Source organism: Physeter macrocephalus, chromosome 11 (genome assembly GCF_002837175.3).
Source record: "Physeter macrocephalus isolate SW-GA chromosome 11, ASM283717v5, whole genome shotgun sequence".
Taxonomy (NCBI): Eukaryota; Metazoa; Chordata; class Mammalia; order Artiodactyla; family Physeteridae; genus Physeter; species Physeter macrocephalus.
Window position 1 is genome coordinate 29,856,419 of NC_041224.1, and position 10,152 is coordinate 29,866,570.

Below are 10,152 nucleotides of genomic sequence, written 5' to 3' on the forward strand. Positions count from 1 at the left end.
AGGCTGGCTCTGCCCTTGTTTTTCCAATGAACTTGGGCGAAAGTTAGTTAAGAATAGCCACCTCATAGCATTATTAGGATGATCAAAAGATACAAAGTAAATTAAAAGGCTTTGTAAAGTGAAAGATAAATACAAATTTTAATTAATTTGTCTAGTATTCCATTGCTTTGGTCTTCTCAGTCACCTTAGGCAAGCAGGAGAGCTGTCTTGGTCCATTCGGGCTGCTGTAACAAAAATACTGGGTGGCTTGTAAACAGTGGAAATTTATTTCCCACAGTTTTGGAGGCTGGATCCAAGTCCAAGGTCAAGATACAGGCAGACCCCATGTCTGGTGAGGACCAGCCTCCTGGTTCATAGACAGACATCTCGCTGTGTCCTCACATGGAAGAAGGGGCGAGGAGGGTCTCTTTTATGAGCTTACTAATCCCACTTATGAGGGCTTCAGTCTCATGAACTTATTTAATTCTAATCACATCCCCAAGGTCCCACCTCCTAACGCAGTTACATTGAGCATTAGGATTCCACAAATGAATTTTGGAGGCGACACAACATTCAGTCCATAGAAATGGGTGTAGCGTTGAAAAATGTTTGCTACACTTGCTAATGACAGAAAAGGACCCAATAACACAGTTTTTGCCCCAAATATATGCATTTCCTTATAAGTACGTATGTAGAAGATGGCATTTTATTTGAGGAAAAAAATCCCGAGTAGTAAGAGATGTTGAAGGGGTGGGTTGCTCTTTGCTAAGTGGGTCCAGGTCTAGGACATTGTTGTCCCACCCAAAGCTGGGCTTTCCGACTTTGCCCGAATCCCTTTTGTCTTGCCTGAGTGCCTTCCATTTTGATTTTTCTCTTGGTCTTATGATCATTGATGGGTGATGGTGGGAGATGTTGACTGAGCTGCAGGTTAGTGATTGAAATAGCAGGTTGCTGCCACTGGTCCCTAATCGGTTGGCATTTCTGCCAAAGCATGTCGAAAGTTTCCATCTGCAGTCTGTGGGAATCAATAAAAAATATCTGGTGAGAATGTGTAATAATTCAATATATACTTATAACAAAACTAGAGTTGTTATTGATTAATTGCATAGATGTGCCAGGTATGGTTATATTTTTCTGGCACGTGTATCTTCTTTAATTCTTATAGCATCCCACAAGGAAAATGTTGTAGCACTAGAGGAAAGAGTCCAAGAGAAATTGGGTGAATTACTCAGAGTCACTCAAAGTCATGTAGCCAGTGATGGCAGAACCCAGTTCAGAGTCCAGGTCTTCCCCACGCCATGAGCTTGCTTTTCCCACCACCGGTGTGGCCTGTTTCCCTTTGGTAATAGCTCTGTTCCTTTAGGTTTGAGCTAGAAATGGTTCCATCTTGCTTTTAAAGAACCTAAACAATCTATGAACTGCTTGAGTCTCGAACCTTTCACAGAGGCTATGTATTGAATGCGGTACCCTGGGCAGTGCTCCTGGGTCCCCTGGTCTTCATGGGATGTGAAGGTCGGAATCACAGTGGGTGGATGGGAGTCTGGGCCAGTGTGCTGTTCTCATGTGGCCGAGGTTGTGAATCCTGTGATGCCCTGAGAAGGCTTGGGGCCTCTCCCAGGGGTCGATGTAACCTTAGCTTTGGGAAATCTGTAGCCTGGGAGCTATGCCAGGAAGTTACATTTTTCTCACGTCTTGGGTTTGAAGCACTTGTAGAATCCTGGCTTCCAAAGGCCGATATTTCTTTTGCGAAAGATGTCTCAAATGCAGTGCTGTCCCCGCTGTTTGGGGCCCCAGACAGCAGCCTCTACCTTGGCTTCTCTGCCATTAGCTTCCTTTGTTTCCCTTTAAGCCTTTATGCTATTTTCAGATTCATCTTATGCAGAGATTTCCTGTTTATTAAACGTGTGTGCTGGCTTTCTGGGCTGTCCACCATTTTATTCCATTATTTCCCAATGCCCTGTGCTCAGGCCTGGCCGTGTGTCCGAGGGCTGCACTTTCTCCATCTCCTCCCTCCAGCACTCTCATTAGCATATGCTGTTCCTCTCAGCCTGCAAATCCCTTCTTCCTCTTCTCTGCCTGTATAATAAATCTTGATATAATTCAGAGCCTGGCTTTATTTTCCCACCTGGAAATAAATAAAGCACCCTCATGGAGCTCTTTCTTCTTGGAACGTCCTAAATTCTGTGCCTTGGAATATTTTCTAGGTTTTTTTAAAATAATTTTTTTCTTAATGGTTAAATCAATTAATTTTCTTTTTTTGGGCTGCGCTGCGCAGCATGCATGATCTTAGTTCCCCGACCAGGGCTTGAACCCGCTCCCCCTGCATGGGAAGCGCGAGTCCTAACCACTGGACTGTCAGGGAAGTCCCTCTTCTTTGTTGTTTACAGAAGTTTCTGAACAGATGATAAGACTTCAGGGCTTCACATTCTTTCATCTCCTTGGTGCCCAGCAAAATCTAGGCACGTGGTAGGTGTGAAGTCACCCATTGCTGACAGATTTGTTGTTGCCATTTTAGTACTTCATTTAAGCACGGCATTTAAAACGAAGAAAAGTCATGAAAGAACACGTGTGTACAGAAAAGTGCTGGCATTTTAACGTGTTGAAAGCTCCACTGCTTTGTTGAAGTGTGTTTTTTTTTTTACTCTCCTTTGTCTCACCAGCAATCAAAGAGAAGTACACGGACTGGACTGAATTTCTCATTCGTGATTTGACTGGTTCCCGGACGGCCCCAGCCAGCCTCCTAGAAGGTGTATGTATTGTTATCCAGCTATTCTCTGTCTGAAGCAGCACAGTTACATGAGCTCACACCTAACAGCACCTTTGCATATATCCTTCTGCGGGTACATGCGTCCACACGGATGTCAGTGTCCAAATAGCATAACTTCCTGTCTTTTCCCAAATTACTTAGGTTACTGATTCTAATGGCACTGAAGAATCTTTGGTCCAATCAATAAGTGGAAAATTTGCTTTTATATGAACACTTTTAAAATAATAACATGTTAGGATAGGTATCCACTATCCTATACGTTTAAGACTCTATCTTATGTTAGTGAATGTATAGAAAATCCTGTAGAATAACTGTTTTGTAGAGGTGATGACTAAGCATATATGTGCTGGGGTGTAGTCTCAAAGCGTATTGATAAATGGTTCCATTAACTATTGTATTCCGGATGCGTTAAGCCGAAATTTAAACACATACACGTTAAGTAATAGAAATGGCTAACCATATTTAAATGTGGTGAAGGTCATTTTAAGGTACTGAAGTAAAAACAGTTTAATCTGCAGTCTTGATGGCGATATGAAAATAATTTTGTCATAAAACATTTTAACATTTACATTCTAGAACAGGAAGAGAAATGCACTGTTATAAATAATTACTGAGTCACCAAATCTGTTTGAAGAATGCCCCTGATAAAGGGGAGAACACAATGAATGACCAAGAATACAGTGTGGATTTTGACAAACTCATTATTCTCTTAACATTAACCATAAATTTCTCACCTGTCATAAATGATATTTTGGAACACCACGGTCTAATATACAGTCATCTGGTTTTGTTTTGTGATGATTTTTGCCTAATGTAGTTTTGTATCTCAATGGCTACTAATTTAATTGTTTGGTTGACAAATCAAAATGATGATTGTTCACCCTTTCAAAAGGACAAATTGTTTTACTCTGTTAAATTTTTTAAACATATTTGCCTACAAGGCTGGCTGAACAAACACCCTTTTCCTATGCAAACATGTGCTAAGAAGGTTGCTTACATGGGGCAGGTGTTATATACATTTTGTAAACCAACTATGGGGTTAAGTGTACAAATTACACAATAGTCTAATTTAGCTGATTATTGCTGTGTATTAGGCATTCATCAAAAATGTCCTCTACACATATTCATGCATTACTCACGTAATCAAAGTACGAGAGTGTCCTGATTATGAGAGCAGGGCCATCGTAAGATAAATGTCTGCTGAGTCAAGGTATAAACTGATCGCCCCGTATCAGATGTGTCCATCTGTGGGAAGAGCAGACATTTCGCAACCGCATGTTTTCTAGCTCGAGGCAAATTTGGTGTAACGCTTCTTAAAAGCACCCTCGTTCCTCACAAATGCAGTTTTATCTGGGAAGGGTGATTTGTTTGCTGAGAACTTAGCACAAACTGTCATTTTCTATTTACTTGTGGCTTTGTTGTTGGATACAGAGTCGGGTATAATGGATGTGTGTGCGCGGGAGGGGAGGGGAGGGCGGGGGCAGTGGGGTGGAGGGAAACACCAGACTGTTTGCCAGTAGCTTGGATGATGGTGTGAAAAAATATTATCTTCTGCTGTCATCTGTTTCCATGAGAACCTTAAAATAAAGTTTAAAATAAGGAGTTTTGCTTCTGTTTAAACAGCCTCTGCGAGGGAAAGGCCCTATAGACCTCATTACAGTTGATTCCTTAATAGAGCTCCAGGATTCTCAGAGCCCTTTTCAGTACTGGATAGTTAGTGTGATTGAGAATGTTGGAGGAAGATTACGCCTTCGCTATGTGGGATTGGAGGACACTGAATCCTATGACCAGTGGTTGTTTTACTTGGATTACAGACTTCGACCAGTTGGTTGGTGTCAAGAGAATAAATACAGAATGGACCCACCTTCAGGTAAGGGCCAGAGCTTTGGCTGCTCTCAAGCGTTTTAGAAAGAGATGTGATTATTTTCCTGGATGTCTCTCTGGAAAATGTATTAGCTCTGTGGTGTCTTTTACATCTGTACTTGTGGATATGAAGCATTTTAACTTCAAATACTTTCTGTAGCAAATGGAACCCAAGACTTCTATGAATAGCGTTCAGAAATGGGAAAGCAGAGCTGGAGGCTGTGGAGAAGTTGATCTGGTTCCTTTGGAATCAATGGTTTGGAAATGAAACATACATTACAGTGGGACTTGGTGATATTCTCTATTTTTCTTTAGGAATTTGATAGTCTTGCAAGTGGGTTCTAAAGTCTTTGCCCTTCTTCCCGTCCACCCATCCACCCATCCATCATCCATCCACCCATCCATCATCCATCCACCCTCCCATCCATCCATCTGTCCATCCATCCATCCATCTGAATATCCAGACCAAATGCTGATCATTATGTTATCTGTCCTGATCTGGAAATAGCAAAGAGAAAATCATCATGCTTTTTTTCCTGGCACATCATAGATTTTTAAGTAGCTTCAAATACCTTGTCAGGTGACTTTCCAGAGACTTAATTGGGTAGAAGAGTGCATTATTCTTCCTGACATACCTAACTGGGCAAAAATCTCAATGTTTATGAAATAACCATTCTTGAATGTTTACTACATGCCAGGTGATTTTACATCTGCTCTGATGTTTATTTTGATTCCAAAAAACTATTTCATGTGACTGTTTCCTTCTACAGCAGAGAAAATTTGAGACTGAGTTTAAGCTACTTGTCCAAGATCACCTAGTTTGTAGGAGGAACTTGCTGTAATTCAGATTCCCGGGTTCCCCCCTCTTCCATCCAGTTTCCCCTGCTGCCTCTGACTGGCCTTACCAACCTTTCAGTATGTAGCTCCAGAACAACAAAATGTTGGATTCTTATGGAATTAAAGATGCCAAGGAAGGAATACTCCTTTCTTCCCAAATTTGCTGATTTTCATTCTGGTCAATTTCACAGGTCTATTGGAAGCAAAGACTTGGCTCTTCCCTTCATTAAAATTGCCAGAGATTTTTTCCCCTCCCATCTTAGTTGCCAGTGTTAGTCTTGAAGACATGAAGCTGAGGCGTTATATATTTCCCTTTTCCGTCAGTCAAGGGCTTTAATTGAAAAAACGTCTTGGTTCTGTGTGTCATGTGTTTGCATCTGAGTTGAATTTGACAGGCATATAGACATAGAACATGGTATTTTATTAGTATTATTGTTGTCAACGTTTTGAGAAGCAGCCAGGAAATCCATTTATACCCTGAGTAATGTGGGGATATGATTACAAACGAAGGGCCTGTCAGTTTTGTGAGAAGCGATCTAAGCTCACGTTTGCCTTGGGATTCATAACCTAGCAGGAGAAATTTACTCTGTGCAGAAAGTTGGGTGTATAAGTCTTAGCTCAGTATCTAATTGCTTTATAAATTTTAAGGAAAACATATATTTGCCAGTGTAAAAATTTATAGCAAAGCAAAGGATTACTACTGGCTCTTAGGTTCTGTGCAATGTACCCTTCCTGTGACATCGTGGACTCATACTCAGCAGCCAGAATGGAAAGTGTCCCTGCAGAAACTAAGGAAATATTTCCATAGGAGAGTTCTCTCTCTTCCTTTAGATAATTTGATGTCTTTATAAGACAAGAATAAATTGTGTTTACTCATCTTAGTAATTTTCTGGAATTGTCCATTTCACTGAAGCGTTAAAGACTTTGGAAGAGGCATTCATCATCAAGAAGTTATTTTCCCAACATTTAAATTGTCGGCAGCTAAACTTAGTTTGGGGTACTGTAGGTTTAAAATGGATCCTGGTCAAACCAAACACATCAGGAGACTTTTTGTTTCAAGCAATAAGTCCTGATGGCAATGGCAAAAAAAAAAAAAAAAAAAAAAAAAATCGTCTGCAGGAAAGGTGAAAGGACACCCCCAAATGTGACTTTTAGTTCTTCAGATGCAGTAGTTACAAGATGAACACTGAATTCTCCTACCTGATTCAGCAGAACAACACCCAGGAAGGCAATTAATCACCCAGGTTTTACACACGGGAACAGAACCCAATCCTTTGCATAAATTAATTTCAGAACCCAATGTGACTTGTTAAACTTAGATGATAGTGTTCTTTCCTTGAATGAAATCTAGGTGGGAGTAAAATTTCACACTTGCATAGAAAATACTAGGCTGTTCTTCTTATTCCCAAACACGCTTAAGTAAATGAAAAGTGTTCATCATTGACTGGTGGTAAGTAGAGCTGGAAGGGTTGGGGAGGAGAGCAGGTAAGAGAGACTTTGGGTATAGAGTCATCCCTCGGTATCTACGGGGGATTGGTCCCAGGACCCCGAGGATACCAAAATCCAGGGATGCTCAAGTCCTTTGTATAAAATAGCACAGTAGAGTTGGCCTTCTGCATTCGAGGGTTGGAGGTGTTCTGCACCTGTGGTTTCCCCTTCCCGGGTTCCGCGTTCGCGGGCTCCTCCACCTGCGGGCTCCTGCATCTGTGGTTTCTTCCATCCACGGGTTCCACCCACTGCAGGTGGAATATTCAGGACCTGTGGGCCGGGAGGGCTGACTGGACTTTGAGAGGGAGGCCGTGCCAGGTCAGCCTACTCTCGATGCCCTCTTTGCTGTGCTGACACCAACACCTTTGCTAAAAGTAATCATATCTCCTCCTTTCCTTTTCTTATTCTTTCTACTTCTTGCAGGACACAGTATTTCTCAACTGTTTGGTGTGAACAGAGGTATAGAAATAGGTGACAGAAAGTAGCTGGCTAGTCAGTCTTCAAACATTGGAGGAGAAGGTGCTGGCTTTTATGCTGTCCGCCAGCGAGAAGCCTGCATCCCATCTTTGGATGGAATCAGAGGACATGGGGTAGGGGAATGGGAGGTTAGAAAGAGGGCCAAAGCCACCTTTCCCCACTCGACCCACCATCAGGATTGCAGTGCTGCCGGGGTAGGTGGAGTCCAGCTTCAGTGAAGACCAGGTGAGGGAATGGAAGAGGGTAAAATGCCAATCATGGGAGAGGCAGTGGCTTCCCGCGGCCCTTAGTGATTCAGGCGTTATCAGGACAGGATTGGGAATCCACGGGTGCCTTTTCTTCAGTGCTGAATGGAAGGCAAATCATGAGTAGACAGACCTGGAGCTGCTTTTCCAGCTGTGTACCCCTAACGCCTCCCCTCATTTATTTATCTTCCTGCCCTGTGGCCTTCTCTGTGTTCCTCGAGCTTTCCTCCACACAAGGAGGACTGTACTATCCTCTTTCCCCTGAAGTGTTAGGGGGGCTTCTGAGCAAGTAGAGATGTGATCTCTTGTTTAGCACCCAGGACGGCTCCAGGATGTAAGATGCATGGGAATGTGGTCTGTGGGGTTCAGGATGAGAATTTCTTCCTTTAAAAGGGTCCACCTGTGAATAGAGCTTGAGAAACCCAGCAGAGTGGAAGGAACATGGGCTTGGAGTCAGGGTTCAAGTCAGCCTCTCTTTCCACTTCTGTCACTGGCCACACAGCTTCTGGACAAGTTACTCTACTTTGAACCTCAGTTTTTACATCTGTAAAATGGGGATAATCATACATTTGCTGTGCTGCTAAGTATTACTCAGGTGATTGGTATTTTCTAAATATTCAATCTGTGATCAGAGTTTTAAGATTATATTTGATCTTCTAAGAAATTTAAGTAGGTCATTGAGGTCAGGGGTCATTTAGAGGCTCCACCTGCTTTCATATTTTTGGATGTTTAGAAATAGAATCTGACATGGTTTTGCAGAAACTAAAGAGATGAAACTTTTTGAAGTTTAAGAAAAATCCTTATCTCTATATTCTTTTGTATATTTTTTCCCTTCATAATCTTTATGTCAACCATTTTCCCCCCTTTTCTTTCTATTTTAGGTAGTTTCTGGAGCCAGAAGTTTCTGAATCTAATTCAGATGCTTCTTACTTGAACTATTTCTCATTCAAAAAGAGTTGTTGTTTTGTTTTAGCTCAGGCTACCTTAACGAAATACCATTGATTGGGGGAGGGGGCTTGAAAAACACAAATCCACGGTTCTGGAGGATGGAGGTCCAAGATTAGGGCATCAGCATGGTTGAGTACTGGTGAGGGCTCTCTTCCTGATTTGTAGATGGCCACCTTCTTGCCGGGTCCTCAGCTGGCCTCTTCTTTTTTTTTTTTTTTTTTTTTTTAAATCTTTTGGCCATGCTGCACGGCATGTGGGATCTTATTCCCTGATCAGGGATCGAACCCATGTGCCCTGCATTGGAAGCATGGAGCCTTAACTACTAGACCACCAGGGAAGTCTCCCAGCCTCCTCTTGATGTGTGCATGGAGATGTATATATCTATATCTGTATCTGTATCTATATCTATGGTATATTGAGAGAGAGCAAGCATGCACTTGTAAGAGAGCTCTTTGGTGTCTCCTTTCACCAGGGCACTAATCCCATCATGGGGGTCCCACCCTCATGACCCCATCTAAACCTAATTACCTCCCAAAGTACCATGGCATTGAGAGATTAGGGCTTAATTTTGGGAGGACACAAGCATTCAGTCCATAGCACTTCCCAGTGTCTATTAAGAAGCATAGATGAGCCTTTCCTTACTGGTCAGAGCCTGGTGGAGAAGGAAGGAGAGGAGGGTGTGAGGTGCATGAATAAAGGGATCGCCCCTCCAGGCCTTCGATCACCTGAGGCTGTGAGATGAAGATTTTGTTCTCTCCTCTTCCTGCCACGCTCTCTGTGAGATGGCCTGCCAACATGCACAGAGGGGGACACCTCGTTTTCCTTCAGGCTTCTAGTTAAAGATGAATCAGGACAGGTTTTAATTCCTTATTACTTCCCACCAACAGAAATTGACATGATACACTCTATTAAATTACCTGCAACACGATCACTTTAAGAACCTGTTTTATGTTCTTTTAATGGTGCTATTTATTGTCCATAAACTTGCCGGCGTAACCAAGCACCTCTCTGTCTAATGAAACACACGCATGGACTGTTGTTCTCTGCTTATTGAAACTAGGAGGTGTTTAGCTTCTGCAGGTGGTTGAGCGTACTGACAAAACTGCAGTTGCTTTTCACCTTTTAAGACAAGGAGTATGCCCTGCCATGGGGTTAAATTCCATATTAGGATTCAACATCTGCAGCACGAAGACAAAGAGTCTTAAGATTGTAGGACAGAGATAAAAGTCCCGTGAGACCTCCTGGGTGTCCTCACCCATTCAGGCTGCTGTAACACAACACCACAGACTGGGTGGCTTGTAAACAGGAGACGTTGATTTCTCACAGATCTGGAGACTGGATGTCCAAGATCAAGGCAACAGCAGATTCAGTGTCCGTTGAGGACCCACTTCCTGGTTCATAGACAGCGTCTTCTCACTGTGTCCTCACCTGGAGGAAGGGGCGAGGAGCTCTCTGGGGTCTCTTTTTTTTTTTTTTTTTTTTTTTTTTTTTTTTTTGGGGTGTGCGGGCCTCTCACTGTTGTCGCCTCCCCCGTTGTGGGGCACGGGC

At 42.6% G+C, this 10,152-nt stretch overlaps 1 protein-coding gene across 1 annotated transcript in view; it reads left to right on the plus strand.

The window, feature by feature from the left end:
• Positions 1-10,152, plus strand: part of SFMBT2 (Scm like with four mbt domains 2) — a 216,486-nt gene that overhangs the window by 115,324 nt on the left and 91,010 nt on the right. Inside the window, 2 exon segments of the mRNA XM_007126577.4 lie at positions 2,640-2,728; positions 4,370-4,616. Of these exon segments, the coding sequence (XP_007126639.3) occupies positions 2,640-2,728; positions 4,370-4,616 (336 nt within the window).